The sequence below is a fragment of the Marmota flaviventris genome, chromosome 20 (assembly GCF_047511675.1).
Source record: "Marmota flaviventris isolate mMarFla1 chromosome 20, mMarFla1.hap1, whole genome shotgun sequence".
Classification (NCBI taxonomy): domain Eukaryota; kingdom Metazoa; phylum Chordata; class Mammalia; order Rodentia; family Sciuridae; genus Marmota; species Marmota flaviventris.
This window is the reverse complement of record NC_092517.1, coordinates 18,780,346-18,799,859: the sequence shown is the minus strand read 5'-3', so window position 1 is coordinate 18,799,859 and position 19,514 is coordinate 18,780,346. Positions and strand designations below refer to the sequence as shown.

The window sequence follows — 19,514 nt, the reverse complement described above, 5'->3', positions numbered from 1 at the left end:
CTGCTTCTTGGGCCCCGCTCTGTGTCACCAGAGGTCCTCACAGACCAGGAGCCCAGCCCTACACTAAAGTCCCTCCCTGTGTCTGTGGGCGAGGCTCCGGCAGGGCAGTCAGGATGTGGGGGGACAGTGACTGTGTCAGCAGGAGGCCCCGGCTCTGGCTCCCTCGCTTCCTGCCTTGTGGACACCTGGTCTCGGGGCGTCAGCTCCTGGGTGGTGAGGGGAAGGAGTTGGCCGGGCTCTGTCACGATAGGGCCAGCTTCCAAGGCCAGGACCGCGGCTGTGTGTATAGGAGCAGCTCAGCAGAGACGCCAAGGACCCAGGTGTCCTGCACCAGACAGCAGGGAGTTGACCGGACTCCACCTTCCCAGCAACCCTGGGAGGGGACAGAAGGGCGCACAGCCAGCTCGGGCAGGTCACAGGCCAGAGACGCGGCTGGGGCAGGGCTTCAGGGTTCCTCGTATCTCTGGTCTCCTTGGAGCACCTTGCTCTGTTGTTTTGGGTTGTTTTGGTCCCAGGGATTGAACCCAGGGGCCCTTGACCCCTGAGCCCCATCCCCAGCCCTATTTTATATTTTATTTAGAGACAGGGTCTTGCTGAGTTGCTTAGGGCCTCCCTAAGTAGTTGAGGCTGGCCTCCAATTTGCGATCCTCCTGCCTCAGCCTCTCGAGCTGCTGGGGTGACAGGCGTAGGCCACTGCGCCTGGCAAGTGGCTTGTTGTGGATCTTCCTTCCTGTGGTGGTGTCCCTAGGGATACTCCACGTGTGTCCCTTCAAAGCACCGGTGCTTAAAAGCTGGGCCTCGTGGCCCTTCCCTAACAGGGGTGTGCTGGTTCCTCGTCATCTTCAGGTGTGACTCTCCCCCTCCTCTGTTCCAGGGTGCTGTGCTAGGTTCTCCGCTCGCAGCAGTCTCTACATTCACTCCAAGAAGCACCTCCAGGACGTGGGCGCTCCCAAAAGCCGCTGCCCCGTGTCCAGCTGCAATAGACTCTTCACCTCCAAGCACAGCATGAAGGCGCACGTGGTGCGGCAGCACAGCCGGCGCCAAGGTCTGTACCTCCCGTCCCTCAGAGTGCCACCGAGATGTGTGCCTGACCCTAAGGGACAGAGCCAGGCTGCTGCTCGTGGCTAGGTCGTGAAGTTAGAAGCCGTGGACCCCAGGGATTGACCCCAGGGGCCCTCGACCCCTGTCCCCAGCCCTATTTTGTATTTTATTTAGCGACAGGGTCTCGCTGAGTTGCTTAGGGCCTCACTAAGTGGCTGAGGCTGGCCTTCAACTTGCGATCCTCCTGCCTCAGCCTCCTGAGCTGCTAGGATGACAGGTGTGGGCCACCACGTGGAGGGGACCTTGACAGGACCTGGTGGGGAGGTCCTGACTCACCACAGTTTGCCTCTGCTCCTGGCCCGTGGAGGCTGAGCCGTGTGTTACTAGCCAGTGCTCCAGCACCACTGCCCTGGGTGGCAGGCAGCACCCCCCTGGGCACATCTCCCGCTGTGGGCAGAGCCTCTTGGGAACTGCTGCGGAGGGGCCCTTTGCCGCCCACGTCTGTCACTTTTAAATCAAGGACGAAGTCTGCGTAGCTCCCATGGTGACGTGTTGTCAGAGTCTAGTGCAGGATTCACCTGCAGCTGGGCTTAGTAAGCGTCTGTCTGTCCTCTGGCTCTGTCAGCCTGTCTTCAGGTGGCTGTGTGTCCCCGCCCCAGATACCTCCACCTTTGGTGGTCATCCCCACGGCCTTTCCAGGCCCTTGCGTAAAGAGGTGTCCCTTCTAGCTGTGTGGGTGTCTTCAGGACGGGGTTGCTGGCTCCCCGGGGATTAGGCTGTGTCCCAGCCACTCAGGAGGCCGAGGCAGGAGGCCTGCAGGTTCAAGGCCGGCCTCAGCAGCAGGGCACCACTGTGCATCAGAGTACAACAGGGACGGGCTGGGCCGGGACTCGGTGGCCCAGTGCCCCTAGGTCCACCCCTAGGACCAGAGGAAGAGGAAAGTCGGTGTGTGGTGGGCATCGTCTTGCAAGCCCGAGTTCCCGGGAGCTGCAGTCGTGCGCGAGGAACAGCCCCAGAGCCTCAGCTGCCCCCTGACAGTCGCAGCCGGGGAGCCCCATGGAGATTCCCTGGGGGGAGTCCGCGGGAGGCCTGGTCAGCGCCACCCTGACTCCCTGTGCTCCTATTGGCTCGGGGCTTGAAGCATCTGCAACCTGGTGTGTGGTGTGCACCTCCACTCGGCAATCGTCAGAGGTTGTTGGACTACGTGGATGTCACTGTTTTGCTCCAAGGGTTTGCTTGTTGTTTAAGTTACTGAGTCGAACAATGGGCAGTCGAGTGCGTGGAGAGAGCAGGACCAGAAGTGCAGACCTTGGGCAAGAGGGTCCACGAGCGTCATTTCTGTGGGAGCGTTAGGTGGTCCACAGGGGCCAGGGAGCTGGGTGCTGGGCGCAGGGGACAGGAGCAGAGCCGCGCTCCGGGTTAGGGTTGGAAGTGGGACGGGCAGGCAGGGAGAGAGACCTGGCCAGCCAAGTCCCAGACAGAAGGACAGGTCTTAGGGGTGGGGCTGGAACTTGGACCCTAGAGCCAGGCCTGGCCCCACCTTTACTCCCCATGTTGACCTCCAGGTGGCCCCCGCTGATGTAGGGGGGTGACGTTGTGGAACGGGACACACTTTGACAAGACATGAGCTGACATAACCTGGCTCCAAAAATGTCCCATACATATAACGTCCTGTCATCTGTTCTAGAGAAATCCTTTTTAAGCCAGGCACCGGGGTGCATGCCTGGAGGCTGAGGCAGGAGGATCCCAAGTTGGAGGCCAGCCTCAGCAACAGTGAGGCCCTAAGCAACTCAGTGAGACTCTGTGTCTAAATAAAAGACCAAATAGGTCTGGGGACAAGGCCAGGGGTCAAGGGACCCTGGGTTCAGTCCCTGATATCAAGAAAAGAAGAGACCCTTGTCAGCCTGACGATTGAGGCGTGTGTGTGTGTGAAGGGCCTGACATGCCCAAGCCACCCCCTCCCTTGGTGTCCCCTTGGTGTCCTGGCTGCAGTGGACCCCTGTTGGCCATCACCAGGCCGCCGCTCAAGAGGGTAGCAGATGTGGCCAGGAAGGTCTCTGGCCGTCAGTTTGAGCCTGACCGAGATCCCGCGTAACGGGGGTGTCCATCCCCTGGCCCTGTGTGACGGATGTCCCTTCCTCTTGCAGACCTGGTCCCTCCCCTGGAGGCACCGAGTTCGCTCACCCCCAGCAGCGAGCTGAGCGGCCCCGGGCAGAGCGAGCTCAGCAGCTTGGACCTGGCCGCCCTCTTCTCGGAGCCACCCGCCAGCGGAGGTGCAGCGGCCGCAGGGTCGGAGGAGGCGCTGAGTTCTGGAATCCTCACCATCGACGTCACTTCCGTGAGCTCCTCCCTGGGAGGGACCCTCCCAGCTAACAGCAGCTCCTTGGGGCCCATGGACCCCCTGGTCCTGGTGGCCCACAGTGACATTCCTCCAAGTCTGGAGAGCCCCCTCATCCTGGGGACAGCGGCCACAGTGCTCCCGCCGGGCAGCTTCAGCGTGGAGGACGTGCACACGGTGACCACGGGACCCGTGGGCTGCCTGGTGGCCCTGCCCGTGGGCCAGGACCCAGCGGCTTTGACCTCCAGTGGCAACTTAGCAGCACACGCCACCACCCCGGCCTCCACCAGCGCCCCCGAGCTGCCAGCCCCCGTCAAGGTGGAGAGGGACCCGCCTGTGGCCCCACAGCAGGCAGGCCACGCGCCACCCCCACCCGTGTCCTGCAGCCCCCCAGAGCAGCACAGTGCCCAGGACACAGAGCCCGCTGCCAGCCCCGGCGGCCTCTACCTGGTATGAAGCACACTGTCCGTCGCCACGTGGCTGTCCCTCACCTGGGTGGCGAGGACGTCCTGGACCGGTCCCTTGTATGCAGACATCTCTTACTGGTTTGCAGAAGGACGCAGCCCTTGGGGACAAACTGAATGTGCCCCTTGACCCGAGTCTGGAACTGCGCGTCCTGGCAGCCCCGAGCAAATCCCTTGCCCTCTCTGAGCCTTAAATCTTGGTGGTTCCTCAATCAGGGGATGCGGCTGGCTGTCCCTAGGCCTCTGACTGCGGGGATCCTGTCACCTGTGTTTGTGTTTCTTGAAAAAACCCGGGGCTGCTCCTCGTGTTGGGATGTGTGGCCTTCGTGCTTTTCACGTAGTGACAGATGGGCAGGGGAACAGCGGGGTGTGGGGTTAAAGGTCGTGGGAATTTTAAAAGAGGCCCAGATATTTTTCCTAAGTAGATTTAAGAAGAAGTGTGGGGGACAGTATGTGAGGCCGGGTTCCCGGAGGGTCATAGGACAGTGGCCCAGGGCGAGGCTGGACGATGGAGTCTGATTATATTTATATCCCTCTCCACTTCATCTAACTTAAAGTAACTTAATTAAAGGTTCTTGGGAGAGTCTGCTTTCCTCAGTGTCCACTGTAGCCACCACAGATTTTTCTGGAAGGCACAGGTTGAATTAGATGGTGACATTCCTGGTATTCAGAATGTCCACTTGACCCCAACTTAAAACGTCCCCTCTTCTGAAGGAGGCTCGGGGCCCCAGACACGCCCCTGGAGCCCACTTTGATATCTTTGAGCACGAGGACCGTGGAGGACCCTTGGTCTCTCTGGTGTCCTGCTCTTGGGTGGCCGAGGCCCTGCCATAGCGGTCGCAGAGCGACAGGTGACAGTGGGCAGGGGGAAGTGGCTGCACAGCAGAGCCACTTGGGATGGCGGGCGCCTCCCCAGAGCCATGGTGGGGTGAGGCGGAGGAGCGCCAGACCCCGTCCTAACCCTTGTTCATTCTCTCGCTAGCTGTGTGACGTTGGGTTCCCTCGTGTCCCTGAGTACAAATGGTGTGTGGTGACTGGGCCCCAGGTATGATATTTGCTGCAGGGAGCCCGTCTTTCCCCCTCTGTAGTCATAAGAGTCAGGTGTCCCAGGTGACAGCCGTCTGCTGTTGGGACAGAGCAGGGTCCATAGTGAGGAGGGGACAGCACTGCCCCAGGCCCGCCGTGCCCCCTTGGGACACACCGAGGCACAGGGAAGGCAGTCCACAGGCCACCTTAGAACCGCCTGGAAGCCATCTCCAGTGTGTTCTCCGCTCCAAGGCCACCATGTTGGCTTCCCCGGGTGACAGGCTCAGGCTTGTGTCTCCGCCTCAGCTGGACATTGGAAGTGACTGCTGGGCTCTAGGGAGTCCCAGGGTCAGGGTCAGGGCGTTTCTCGGTCCCTTGCCCACCCTCCTGCGCTGCGGAGATCGAGTGACTGACACCCTTTTCTTTGGTCCCAGGAAAGTGGGGGCTCAGCAAGAACTGATTCCCGGGCCGTGCAGCTAGCCCAGAAAAAAAAGGAAGGAGCGGCCCGCCGCGCAGGTGAGGCCAGGGCGCTGGCGCTGGGCGGGCGGGTCCCCGTCGCAGCCCAGAGCACGCAGAACCGCGCTCTGTGCAGAACACCCTTGGCTGACTCCGCGCCTTTACGCGCGCGGACTCCAGGGGACAGGGCAGCAGCAGTCTCGGGACCCAGCAGGTGGACGCGCCCTGTACTCACCCAGGTTACAACGTAGGGGTCCCCACAGTGTCCGTTCCCCGGGCGGCTGCAGAGTGGCCAGGTGTCAAAAGAGCACCAAGCAGCCTCAGGTCCCCAACGTGGGCAGGGTGGTGGCCCTAGGGCTGGGCTGCTAGTCCCCCAGGGCAGCGGTAGGTGAAGTCCCTGTGTGTCCTAGGGCATGTGGCTCCTAGTGCAGACTTTACGGTGACATCTCTGTGAGCAGCTGGTTTGGATCTTTAAAAAACACAATGAACCCAACAAGAGCTGGTACTTGTGGCCTTATGTTTCCGGCCCTCCCAAAAGTGGGGCACAGCATCTTGAAACTGGTAAACCCTTTGGTGACAGTAACACCGAGTTCTTTTAGGGTACTGTTTCTGAGTATCCCACTCATCTTTTGTATTTACTTAGAATTCATTTTTAAAATGGGCAGGTAGGGTCAGTGGTGCAGTGTCCTGTCCTCCTCTCTATTCTCAACCACATCGAAGCTTAGTAAGAATAACTTCTCCTTGGTGTGCTGGTGCTGCCTGTCAGCTCAGCAGCTCGGGAGGCTGAGGCGGGAGGATGGCAAGGTGGAGGCCAGCCTCAGCAACAGCGAGGCCCTGAGCAGCTCAGGGAGACCCTGTCTCTAAATAAAATGCAAAACAGGGCTGGGGACGGGGCTCGGGGGTCAAGAGCCCCTGGGTTCAGTCCCTGGTACCCAAACGAACGAACCCTAGTTTCTGTTTAAGGGCTTCTTAAAGCAGACGTCCCACGTAATGAGGGTCACACAATCAGTGCTCACTGGGCCTTGGGAAGGGAAACCATCACGGGTCATGGAGTGCCGAGGACAGCACGTGGAGAACAGGCAAGGGGGGGGGGGGGGTTCTGTAGAAGGGACCCCCGGGCGCCAGGCAGAGCTCATGACGGAAACCAGGCGCCTTCATGGACCCAGTCGGTGACCATGAACTTGAGGGAAAGGGCACTGCAGACAGGCAGGTGGATGGTGGCTAGGCCCTTAGGTGACGTTTGAGTGGTGCTCATGAACGTTCAGGTCATCCTTAAGAAATAAGCACATTGGCAGAATCGCAGTCACACGTTGTCACACGGTAGGTCTTCAGTGTCGAGTCCCGCAAGTATCCAGACTGGACTTGTCACAGATGTCGTAGTCCCGAGACAGGTCACATCAGAACCCACGTGAGGCCCTGTGCTCCTTTGGGGGGTAAGACTCTGTTCCGGCCGCAGGTTCTGTGTCTCCCTCCTCCCGAGCAGGTGGCCTGGGGACTGTCCCTGAGCTGGTGTGGCTTCTGCTGATGGCATCACCGAGGTATCGCTGGGCGGGTTCCTGGTCTAGTGTGGGTTTCCTGTTGCCTGGGGACCTCGTCGGTGGGTTCTGTGTGTTGACAGCGTTGGTGAAACTCTTCACAGGGGGTGGCCCTGGTGGCCCTGATGGGTCAGGAGCAGCCTATGTGACATCAGGCGGCCCCCTTCACTCTGGGGATTGCTAAGATGTGCTGTCAGCTCTTCACTGAGAGCTGGGCGACATCTGTATAGAGCAGCGTCCCCGTCCCCACCCTTGAGGTGCGCTCACAGGAACGGGGACATGTGGGTCGTCTTTGGTTTTCCAATAAGACCCGCCTCTTGGTGTGTTTCTTTTGGGTTTTGGTTTTGCGATGCTGGGCTCCGACCCCAGGGGCTCTGCCACCCAGACCCCTTTGACCGTCTGTTTTGAGGCAGGGTCTCCCTAAGCTGCTCAGGGGCCTCACCAAGTTGCTGAGGCTGGCCTCGAATGTGCGATCCTCCTGCCTCAGCCTTCTGGTCACTGGGATGACAGGCATGTCCCACCACATCTGGCCATTTGCTATAATTTCAAGAAAACTTGGTGCCTTGGTGGCAGTCCTCTGTGCCCCCATGCCATGAGCTGCCCAGCCTCCTCTGCTGTCAGCCTGTTCCTCAGTCCTAGTGCATCTCGGGGAGTTCTCTTTCCATAGTCCTGAGAGTTGACAACAGGCATTAGCACACCCCCACACCCCAGTGTCCTTGCTGTCCCAAGCGTACTGTGCTGCTGGGGACAATTGCAGGCTTTCCCACCCATGACCACACAGACACAGCACTGCCGGCCAGGGGCAGCTGGGGCTGCAGATTCTGCTGGGGCTCCGTCGCGTGGACGGACTGACCTTCGTGTCCAGCCCCTCCAAAGGCTGGGGCTTCCACTGTTTGTCACACTGTCAGCATAAGCCACCCGCTGGGTACAGAGGTGCTCTCACCAAGGACCAAGGACCCGCAGGTCACCTCCCAGGAGCCCGGGCAGGGTTGGTCCTGCACCATGAGCCGTGAACCCTCTCTGGCTCCTGAGACTGCCCGCTGGTCGGAGCCCGCTGGGCCTGCCTGTGCTGTCCCTCCACTTGGTGTCTCCGGTGGCCTTGGGCGTCCATCAGTCAGGGGATAGTGCGGGGAGCCCCTCTCCCACTGACCGACTCGCTCCATTAGTGAGTTTCTTCTGTTCCTTCCACCGTGGTCAGTGTTGGGTTAGGTCAACCTTAGCATCGTGGTGTGCCTGGGAACGTTCTGGGGTGGTCCCTGGGCGTCCCATCTCTGGGTGGACATACCCACCTGGCCTTTCTCCCAAGTGCTTCCTCACTGTCTGGCACCCTCGGTTCATGGCGTTACTTGGCCTCCTGGACACCTGTGTCTTTCCCAGGGCCTGGCTTCCTTTGGCTGGAGAACGGCATCTGGGCCCAGGCCCTCTCCTGGCCAGCGCTGGGAAATGGGGTCACGCAGCGGCCCCCATGGCTGGGTTTGGAAATGAGGCATTTGGGATTCTAGAGGCATCCTACTATGCGCCTCACTGCCCCTGGTCAGTGCTTTGGTCCTCTTGAGCAGAGCATTCACCTAAGTAGGATCACGACCAAGGGGACACAGCCCCGTGCGAGTGGAGGTCAGGTTTGGCGGCCCCATTAGCATTGGCACAAGGTGGGGGGAGCTGGGGTTTGAACCCTTGGCTTTGGGGATCGTGGCAGGCGGCCTGAGGATCCAGAGGAAGCCCAGGAACAGGACAGGCGCCACGTCTCGGAACTGTTGGAGTGACATCATCCAACGCAGGCTGGACGTCCCTGCTGTCAGTGTCGTGAAGGGCAGAGTGGGGACGTGGGTCTCCGGAAAGGTGCGGTTTGGGGTGACGGGATCTGAAGTCCCAGGCTGCCCCACGATGTTGCCCTTAACTGTCGATGACACCCCGGTGCTGGTCTCCACGCCCTTGAAAACAGGAACATCGGCTGACGGGGGACTCCAGGTGGGCGTCTGCCTTCCCACTGCCCAGGAACCCGGAGGGACAGCAGGCTCCGCGCGTGCCAGAAGGGACAGTGAACTTGGTGACAGAGGCCCAGGGCTTCTGTGTCACAGTAAGAACACGAGCGAGAGACAGACGGGGGACATGCCAGAAGCAGGCTCCCCCGGGTGTGGTCTGGAGGCACAACCCATGTCCCTGGGGCGGTGCAGAACCCAGACCAGACAAACCAGGGCACTTGGAAACCCGTGGGCAGGAGCCCACAAAACAGCCTTTACTGTTTCCTGACCGTAACGTGTAAGTTACAGAGTGAAAATTACGTGGAAGACAAGTGCACCCCCAGACGGTCCACCTTCACTAGTCTCAGCAGAGTGAGCGAGGATAAAAGGAAGCCCGGGGAAATGGCCCAGTCCGTAGGGAACGGAAATAAACGTCTCTCGTAAGCTAAATGGTGGTCACTGAGAATACTTACCACAAAGTGACCATTTTCCAAGAAAACAGCAGTCGCCATCATTCAAAAATGAGAATGAGCCTGGCGAGGTGGCGCACGCCTGTCATCCCAGCAGCTTGGGAGGCTGAGGCAGGAGGATCGCAAGGTGGAGGCCAGCCTCAGCAACAGCGAGGCCCTGAGCAACTCAGGGAGACCCTTCTCTAAATAAGACGCAAAATAGGGCTGGGGAGGGGGCTCAGGAGTTGAGGGTCCCTGGGTTCAAGAATGTCAACAAGAAGCTAGTGTTTGAGCCACACACTGACTGGTCACACAGGCATGTGGCATGTGCAGCACGAGCTGTCCCCGAGCTCTGAGAGATGGATGCTTCCCAGGACAAGCCGGACGAGATGCCCCTCAAAAAGAGCCGCAGACTGGTGGCTTATGGGATGGGCTCAGCAACACCCCTGAGACCCGGGAACACAGGTGACCTTTCTCACCCCCAGGGTCTAAGGGGACGTTAGGCAGGGCTAGCCAGCCCTGCAGTCAGGGGTCAGTGGGGACTTGGTGATGTTCCTAACAGACCTTGTGTTTGATTTTAAAAATGGACAGCAGTCAGCGGTGGAAATGAGAATGCGTGATAAAGATCTCTGTAGCCCAAGCCCACAGCCTGCCTTGTGCTTCACGGTGACAGCAACGCCCTCGCTCCACGCACCGGCACCACACGGGAATCCCCAGGTGGCCCTGTCCCTGGCGTTGTGTGGCCTCCCAGGGCTTCTGACCACTGAAGGAAACCAAGAGAATAACTTGGACCCCTGCCTCCGGTCAGTCAAGGGAGCCAGTCACCAAAGACCAGGTGACACTAATGGGTCATGTGACAAGACCGAGGGAGGAAGGAGTAGAGGGGACAGGAAAGGCCATACCTGCAGGCGTGGAGGAGGGGCAGCGCCCTTGGCCAGGGAACAAGCAGACCAGGAAGGACCTGAGGCCTGGTCATAGAGGAGGGGACATTGTCGTGGAGTGGAGGAGGCTGGGTTGCTCGGGCCTTGTAGGCCATTGTCACAACTCTGGCTTTCCAGTGGGAATTGGAGGAGGAAACATTAGAGGGGCTAAATAGAAAAAGGACCTCCCCAGACGAGATATGGTGGCCCACGCCTGTCATCCCCACAGCTCGGGAGGCTGAGGCAGGAGGATCGCCAGTTCAAAGCCAGCCTCAGCAACAGTGAGGCCCTAAGTACCTCAGGGAGACCCTGTCTCTAAATAGAATACAGAATAGGGCTGGGGACAGGGCTCAGGGGTCGAGGGCCCCTGGGTTCAATCCCCAGTAACCCCCTGCCCCCCCAAAAAAGTACATCCTGTCTTTTAAAGGTCATAGTGGCGACTCTTGGAGATTCACAGATGGGACAGGGGGGCAGTAGGGGTTTTTCTACCCCATCCAGTAAAAACAGGAGTGGCTGAGATCCGGGGGGCGACTGAACACGAGGATTCTGAAGGGAGAACCCCAGGACCTGCTGACAGATGTGGGGTGTGGGGAACCCATCATAGAGCTGCCAGCCCTCCACAGCGTTGTACCAGGGTCTCATTGCAAAACTCAGGACTTCAGGACCACATGGGCACAAATGGCCAGGGAGTGGCACTGTGGTCCTCTAGACTGTCACAAGGCCACAGCAGCTCCACATGGGAAGGGTGCTGGTGTCCCACAGGCAGAGCCAGCAAACCAGCATCCAGCATAGTGACAAACAGACCAGGACCAGGGCCATCTTCATATATGGAGAAGGTGGCTCTTCATGTGATTGACACATACAGCCCAGCCTTGGGGAAAACGAGTGAGTCCCCTACAGAATGACTGAAGATAAGGCTGGCTGTGGTGCCCACCTGTCATCCCAGCAGCTCGGGAGGCTGAGGCAGGAGGATTGCAAGGTGGAGGCCAGCCTCAGCAACAGCGAGGCCCTGAGCAACTCAGTGAGACCCTGTCTCTAAATAAAAGGTCTGGGGACGGGGCTCAGGGGTTAGCACCCCAGGTTCAATCCCCGGTACCCAAGGGGGGGAAGAAAGAAAGAAATGGAAATGAGACAGAAGCCCAGGGCCAGCCCAGAAGGACAGGAAGCTTCCTCGCGGGCTTAGCTGGACATTACTGGAGGGTCGTTCGATGTCTCCACAAGCAAAAACTAACACTAGTCACGCTGACGTTGCCTCCTCTCCAGTTTCACCTTTGCATCTCGTAGTGGAACCTTCCAGGGCTCAGTATGAAGGTACCTGCGCCCATGGCCACTCTGCGGAGCTGCTAGTGAGGGGACACTGCCAAGTCAGATGGTCATGAAGCCATGCACGTGCTCCTGTTCCACACACACGCTGGTATGTCCCCAGACCGGAGCCTCTGCTTGTCGAGAGAGGGACACAACAGGACGCATGGGTTGTGGGCTCCTCCCCAAAGGTTTTGTCACGACCACGTCTGCTGCTTGCATCTGAGAACACGTGGATTGTGACATTAAAAAATCAACTTCGGAACATGTCCCCAGGCCCTTCGGTGTCCCCACCCCCCCCCCCAGACGCTGAGGCATGGGGTCCCTTCTTGGACAAGAAGGGACAGAAGCCAGGTCAACAAGCCTGTGCCTCCTACCATGTGTCTTAGTAGCACTGCGGTGGCTGGCAGAGGGGTGAGCTGTGCCCTGATGTCATAGCTCTCACGTTCCCATGGAGAATTTGGGTGGAATTGAGCTTTAAAAGTCGATCTGTGGTCTGATTTATTTATTTATTTACTTATTTATTTTTGGTACCAGGGATTGAACCCAGGGGCCCTCAACCCCTGAGCCCCGTCCCCAGCCCTATTTTGTACTTTATTTAGAGACAGGGTCTCCCTGAGTTGCTCAGGGCCTCGATCAGTTGCTGAGGCTGGCCTCCACCTTGCGATCCTCCTGCCTCAGCCTCCCAAACCCCTGAGATTCTAGGCGTGGCCACTGCACCCGGCAGCGATGTGAGCTTTAGAATTATTGTTTTCACTTTCACACAAAAACCTCTGGGCATCGTGGTGACAAGATTTCTGCCTCCTCTTCCATGGCTGCTACGGTGAAGGCAGAAGGGCCACCATGAAGGGAGTTGGGAGGGGCGGTGGGAGGGCAGGGCCTGAGTCCGTGTCACTCCTCCTCCCAGAAGAGTCCCCTGGTCCCTGCGTAGCCGTCCACCTGAGTGTGGGGAAGCTCCACGTGGCGATGGAGTCTGGGCGAAGCGTCTTTGTGGTCAGGGGTCCATTAGCCCTGGGTGGGCCCCACGCACCCCCCTGGGGCAGCTGTGGCCTGGCGGGCGGCTTCCCAAGGGCAGGCTGGGCCCTGTGCCCACAGGGCCTGTCTGTCTCAGCCACAGGGCGCCTCTGCTCCAGCCGTCCAGAGAGGCTGGACAGTCCCCGCAGAGCAGGACGCGGTCAGCCCAGCTCCTCCTCGTCCCCCTTCAACTCCAGCTTCCCAGGTCCCTGGGCGCCAGACCCCGTCGGTGGCAGGAGCGTTGGCAGGAGGTGAGCGCAGGTGGCCACATCCTTGCTGGGTTCTGTTGGGTGACAGTGATGACGATGTCTCTTGTAGTAGTTTTCTACATACTGTCCCCTTCTGGACCCTGGTGACATCCAGCCCTCCCTCCCCTTTAGCCCTGGGCTGGGAGGTGGCCTTCTGCTCTGCTGAGGTCTGAGTGTTTGCTGCTGAGAACGCGGTCACCTCTCTGCCCAGTGGTCACCTCTCTGGGACGCCCAGAGAGATCCTGAAGGAGTCCCCCGCTAGAATCGGCCGCTTCAGGGTAGTGACTGTGACATCCAGTGCCTCAGGGTTCCCAGTACTACTTCATGGTCTCCTTGTCACCGAATCGATGGCACATTTGTGTGTTGCCAACAGACACGCACATCTGTGCCCAGAGCACGAGCCAGCCCCCGAGTGCCACGCGGTGAGGGCCACCGTCATAGCAGGTTGGAGTACCTGCTGAGCAAGTGACAAAACACGCTCAGACCACTTGAAGGTTCTAAATAGAAACTGTTAAAGTCATGCGCAAAGCCAGCACACCCTCGGTCCTGAGGTCTCCCAGGGAGATGGTAAATAGCCAAGGCCGTGACTTGTGACTCGGAGCCCTTAGCCGGGCGCCATGGCCCATGCCTATAATCCCAGCAGCTCTGGAGGCTGAGGCAGGAGGATCACAAGTTGGAGGCCAGCCTCAGCAACAGCGAGGCCTTGTCTATAATAAAGTACAAAATAGGGCTGGGAATGGGGCTCAGGGGTCGAGAACCCCTGGGTTCAATCCCTAGTAACCCCCCAAAAAAGAAGTTACCCCCTTTATGTGTCTCTACGATCTTCTGACATTTAGGTTCTTATGTCCCCAGTTTCTAGAGGAGGCGCCCAAGGCTAGAGAGACCACCCACCAACAGCCCTGTAGCTAGCAGAGGGTAAGATGAGGAACAGAAGCCACGGTAGAGTGGCCCCAGAACTGTCCCCGAGCTTCCTGGCTCATGGTGCACAAGAAGACCCTGTCACTCATCTTGGACAAGCAGATCCGGAGATCGCAAGGGATCCTAGTGCACCAACTCGGGATCAGGGAGGCCCCCCTGGGATTAGGGTCAGGCGAGCCCATCATCACACATGGCCACATCACAGGCCAGAGAAAACCAGGCCGTGGGTGACACAGGCTGTCACAGCCTTGGCCAGCGGCAGGACCCAGCAGATCCCGAGTAACAGACGACAGGCGTCTCAGTGTGGGGTTACCAGAGGTGGCCTTCGAGACCAGAGGCAGCCACCACCAGGCGGTGACCGATTCCACTTTATGGAAGGCGCACGGAGGTGGCCACCCAGGGAGGAGGGACAATTCTTGTCAGTGCTGTGGTGATCGGGCCCAGAAAGCCCCCAGGAGCCTGCTCAGATAGTCCAAGGAGCAGTGGCCAAGACACACTGCGCATTGGCCCCCGGAAAACCAGCTCTTCTTCAAGACTGTTCAGGGGAAATAAGGAAATACAGCTGATAATGTCTAATCACGTCGTACTCGTCTCCAGGTCACGCGTGAATGGCAGGGGAGCCAAGTGTGGCGAGGATCTGGAAGGGGCCTGTAAGGGACTTACCTGGAAATGCTTAATTCCTGTTAACTTACGTATTTTCTTCAGTTCCTTCCAAATCCCAAAGGAATTTAAAATTTTAAAAAAAATCACTGGTCAGTTTGAAGCTCATCTGGGTGGTAACCAGACCAGTCCAGCAGGTTGAAGGAGCCCATTAAAGTGGGCTGGCCAGGAGAGGTGGCCCACGCCTGTCATACCAACAGGAGGCTGAGGCAGGAGGATCATGAGTTGGAGGCCAGCCTCGGCAACAGTGAGGCCCTGAGCAACTCAGCGAGACCCTGTCTCTAAATACACTATAAAAAGGCCTGGGGATGGGGCTCAGGGTTGTTAAGCGCCCCTGGGTTCAATCCCCAGTCCAAAAAAAAGTGGGCTTATAGTGATTTAGTTTATGACAGATTATGAACTATTTCTGGTGATAGTCCATCTTCTTTCCTATGACAAAATTAACGCCTTTACTTCCTGTTACCAAATCAGGACCCCAGTCTGCTGCCCATTAGCTGTTTAGCAATGTGTGGCCTTTCATTAAGTGCAAAGGAAGAGTGTGATGGTGACATCTGTCAGGATTAATAGGATGATCTCTGGTTCTGTGTACGCGGGTCTGGATTCTCCAGTAGATTGACCCCCTGGGTGACATCCACACATTTAGCCAGGAGGACACCACTTCTGTCTCTGTCTCTTGCTTTTAGACGACATAGAGTGTGACCCACATGTTGGGCATTGAGCTCTTGCAAAATAAACAAGAGATGGCTTTGATTTATCTTGTGTGTGTTTTCTGGTGCTGGTAGCTGACCCCGGGGCCTCACAGGTGACAGACACACGCCTCACCACTGCAAAACTAAACAGTGAATGTCATGTAGACGTCCCTTCAATCCTGTCTGCTTTTAAAAGCAATGTAAAAGGTACTTTGTAGTTGGACGAAACCTTTCTTGACTCTACAGTGTTTTCTCTAATATGCCTTGAAATACGATTCAGTATATTTACTTGAATTAAAAAATAATCAGAAGATGAACCTACCTTACCCTTCGGAGGCTGGCCTTGCTACTTGAGACTCCTGACAGACATTTCCCCAAAATTGAGACACTCGATCTGCAGCAGAGGTATCATGACATTATATTAAACCACCTGAGAATTTGACTTACAAAATAGTTTAATTGACACAAACATACGCAGACCGGGTCTCATTGTAGCAATATTAAAACACAGAAAGGAACATGAACTAACGGGGGACAAAGTCCTTCCCACCCTTGATGTGTTGATTTTTTTTTTTTTTAACCAGGGATTGAACCCAAGGGTGCTGAACCACTGAGCCACATCCCCAGCTCTTTATTTTATTTTTTTCCATTTCAAGACAGGTTCTCGCTAAATTACCTAGGGCCTCACTAAGTTTAGCTGAGGCTGACCTCTAAATTGTGATCCTCCTACCTCAGCCCCCCGAGCCATTGGGATTCTAGGTGTGCGCTCCCACACCTGGTGTCTCATGTTTTCAGTACAGCTTTGCTTTTGGTATTCTAACTGTTGGCGTTTCTGATATATTTTGTTTGGCATTATTAGTAATGACAATGTTAACTTCTAGACTAGAAATCCTCATAAAAGTTCTACTGTGTCCCTTTTTTGCTTACAAGAAAACATGCTTGGGTGATCAAGAGATTTTAAAGCATAAAGTGCAGCTATGAACAGTTCCGAAGCCGGATGGGATAGTATAGAGACTCAAGGCCCCAGGAGCTGAGGTGACAGTTCTTGCTATTAAAGAGGCCCTGCGTATCCATCTTGCCGTGGCTCAGCCCTGTTCTGCTGTCTGAAAGTGAAAAAAGCAATTAGAAAAGAGAAGCTAGACGCAGAGCAGTTAGAAACCGCATACCTGTCATCTCAGCAACTCAGGAGGCTGAGGCAGGAGGATCGCAAGGTGGAGGCCAGCCTCAGCCAAAGCGAGGCCCTAAGCAACTCAGTGAGGCCCTGTCTCTCAATAAAATACAGATAGGGCTGGGGACGCGGCTCAGGGGTCAAGGTCCCCTGGTTCAATCCCTGGTACCCCAGCGCCCCCAAAACACCCCAGCAGATGTAGTGGTCTGACATCTCCCTGCGAAGGGCCCTGCCCACTGTCGCCCTGGTACCCTTTGCCCTTCAAAGAGACGGGCCTCAGAGGCCGAGGAGGAAAGCGGTGGCCAGTGCATGGGTGGGACAGTAGCATGTGGCACCGTGCCTGTGACCCGAGGCCTTGGCCCCTGGCCGGCCTACCTGGGGCTATTCCTGTTGAGGATATCAGGTCCCTCGGGTGCTGCAGACTGACTGTCCATGGAAAGACTGTCCCCAGTGCCACCTCAGTGGGGCCAAGAGCCACTGATGGATGGCCGATTGGATCTGCTGGGTCCCATCTCTCGTTTCAGGAGCCCCCAAATCCACTCAGAGGAAACTCAGAGATGGCCAGTGTGGGCCTCCCTGCCTCCAGGGAGGCCAAAGCAGCTGCCCGCGTGGGAGCCTCTCCAGGCCCTTCGGAGGTCTGCCAGGATCCGCTCTGACAGCCGGGCTCCAGTGCGTCCAGGTTCCAGTCCTGCAGGTAGGACAGGCGCCACTGAGCCCCCAGAACATGCCAGTCTGGGGACAGGCTGGGCGGGGGGCCGGCACCACGTCTGCACCCTGACCACTGTGGCCACCACCGCCCGCCCCTGCTAGTCGGCCCAGGCCCGAGTCACATCCCAGTCCCCAGTAACCCCACTTCTCTCTCCCCAGCCTGTCTCCCTGCACCTCTGCAAGCTCTTACCTCGGTCAGGACTGGCGCACCAGGTTTGTGGCCCTGCGTCCCCTGCGTCCAGTTGCCCTGACGGTCTGTGCCCAGTTGGGTGGCCGTCTCCCTGCCCTGCTGAGGGGTGCAGTGTTGGAGGCTGCCCGGGCTGGCCGTAGGGTGCCTGTGGCTGCCGGCCCTCCGGCCACGTGCCATTGTACCTGCAGGGCTGAGGTGAAGGGGTCCTTGGGCCACACCAGCCCCCGCCCTAGGACAGCTCGTCATCCAGCAGATGACGCCTTTTGTCTTCCCCCTTTGTGGGGAGAGGGGGCTGGGGACTGAACCAGGGGCCCTCGACCCCTGAGCCCCGACCCCAGCCCTATTCTGTATTCTATTTAGAGACAGGGTCTCACTGAGCTGCTTAGGACCCCGCTAAGTGGCTGAGGCTGGCCTCCACCTTGCGATCCTCCTGCCTCAGCCTCCTGAGCTGCTGGGATGACAGGCATGGGCCAGCACATTGGGCTGTTTTTTCCCATTTTTTTTCCTACCCCACTTGAACCCCGGCAGGACAGGCCCAGCCACCCCTCGGGAGCCTAGCAGGGACTTCCAAATGACACCCATCCCTGTGCACCCACAGAGCCGTCACTTCAGCAGGCCTTTGAACACCTGCTCTTCCCAACTCATGTCTGGGGGCTGGGATAGGAGGAAGAGGCTGAGGAGCTACGGCCCCTGGCTGTGGCCCAGCCTGTCCCATGCACCTCTTGACAGGAGCGTCACTGTGGGGCGTAGGTGACCCTAGAGCAGGCACAGACAGGCACCGGGCAGACGCCGCAGGGCGAGTTTGGCAGCAGATTGCTCCTGACACCATAGTGCTGGGCAGGCCCCTGCAGGGTGAGGGTCACCGCTGTGGGGGCGCTAGGCTCCCAAGGGACTGGCCAGGGCTTCGGGGTAACTGGGGGCGGCGGCCGGGCACGGGGCACACGCCTGCCATCCCAGTGCCTCAGGAGGCTGAGGCAGGAGGATCGCCAGGTGGAGGCCAGCCTCAGCCACTTAGCAAGGCCCTCAGCAACTGAGCGAGACCCTGTCTCTAAATAATACAGAACAGGGCTGGGGACGGGGCTCAGGGGTTTAGGGCCCCTGGGTTCAATCTCCAGGGAAAGATCAGGTGGCAAAGGCAGAGGCCGGGCCTCTAAACTGGGGCGATGGCGGGAAGGCCCTGCTGTGGGCTGTGAGGGGGGCAGCTGGGAAGACCTTTTTGCTTTGTTTCCTTGGTTTTTAAAGGATGCTCCATCAAAGCTCTGAGCCTTGAGGTCAGGGAGACCTGGGTCTGGACCTTCCCTGTCCTTTGTCACCTAGTATAGTCCCAGGCCAGTCCCCAAAGCACGGGGTCCCATTTTGTTGCCTGTATACTTGGAATCAGCACTCGGTGACTGACACACGGGAGGTCCCCGAGGCAGTTGGACATGGGGGTGGAGCAGGACAGAAGGCCAGTGTTGGGATTGTGGCCGGCCACGGGCTGGGTGCACACACGAGACAGGTGAAGGGCACAGTGTCCCCTTCCTGAACTGGACCAGAGTGACCCAGCGGCCTGCTCTCTTGGGCAGCACCTCCCTCTGCTCTGGCCCTTCCATTTCCAGGCCACGCAGCGTGTCCCCTCCATCTGGCCTAAGAAGGTATCAGGACCCACCTCCCGGAGGCAAGCTGGCCTTGGGTCGGAGGGGAGGACTTTGGTCTGCGTGACCTGGGAGCGGAGGAGCCAGGCAGGAGATTCCAGGCCCCGCTTCCTCTGCTGCGCCTTGAGCTAGGACCGGGCTGGGACAGTGAGGGCCAGGAGGGGCCGCAGCCCCCGGCCCAGTACAAGTCACTGCTGGGTCCCTGGGCCTCCTTGAGGCGGGCGGGCTCTCCTGGGCCTCACAGTGAGGGCCTGTGGGAGCTGCTGGACAGACAGCTGACGGGCCCTGCTGGTGGTTACCTCCCCAGGATGATCCCTCGGGTGAAGGAGTCCTGCCTCTGGCCCTCAGTCCCCAGCCCTCGGCCTTCTATCCCTGCTTCACCCTGGATTTGCCTGTCTACGTCCTCCAGGTTGAAGTCCTTATTTATTATTATCATTATTGTTATTGGGGGTGGGGATTGACCCCAGGGGCCCTCAACCCCCGAGCCCTGTCCCCAGCCCTTTTTATATTTTATTTAGAGACAGGGTCTCGCTGAGTTGCTTAGGGCCTTGCTGAGTGGCTGAGGCTGGCCTCCAACTCTCGATCCTCCTGCCTCAGCCTCCTGCGCCTGGCTATTATTATTCTCTTATTAATTAACAGTGTCCTCCAGCTTTGAACTCGCAGGAGCGGTCTCATGGTGCACAGGAGCTACTGAGCTGGGCCCGCCATTGAGACTGCGGGTGAGCCAGTAACAGGGCGACCCGGAAGCCCAGAGCTGCTGTTCCTTGTCACTCTCCTACAGACAAGGTGACAT

At 58.3% G+C, this 19,514-nt stretch overlaps 1 protein-coding gene across 9 annotated transcripts in view; it reads left to right on the top strand.

Annotated features, from left to right (window-relative positions):
* The window catches only part of Zxdc (ZXD family zinc finger C), a 29,841-nt gene that overhangs the window by 7,760 nt on the left and 2,567 nt on the right, over window positions 1-19,514 (top strand). The window contains exons 5-11 of one of the 9 annotated variants that reach the window (XM_027931818.3): window positions 875-1,045; window positions 3,189-3,829; window positions 4,826-4,888; window positions 5,304-5,385; window positions 16,714-16,883; window positions 17,057-17,110; window positions 19,029-19,130. In XM_027931818.3, coding sequence (XP_027787619.2) covers window positions 875-1,045; window positions 3,189-3,829; window positions 4,826-4,888; window positions 5,304-5,385; window positions 16,714-16,883; window positions 17,057-17,110; window positions 19,029-19,130 — 1,283 coding nt within the window. Of the gene's footprint in view, window positions 1-874; window positions 1,046-3,188; window positions 3,830-4,825; window positions 4,889-5,303; window positions 5,386-8,556; window positions 9,979-16,713; window positions 16,884-17,056; window positions 17,111-19,028; window positions 19,131-19,514 lie in introns of those variants that run through there. The other 8 variants (XR_011705564.1, XM_071605944.1, XM_071605945.1 and 5 more) reach the window with 8 other exon arrangements.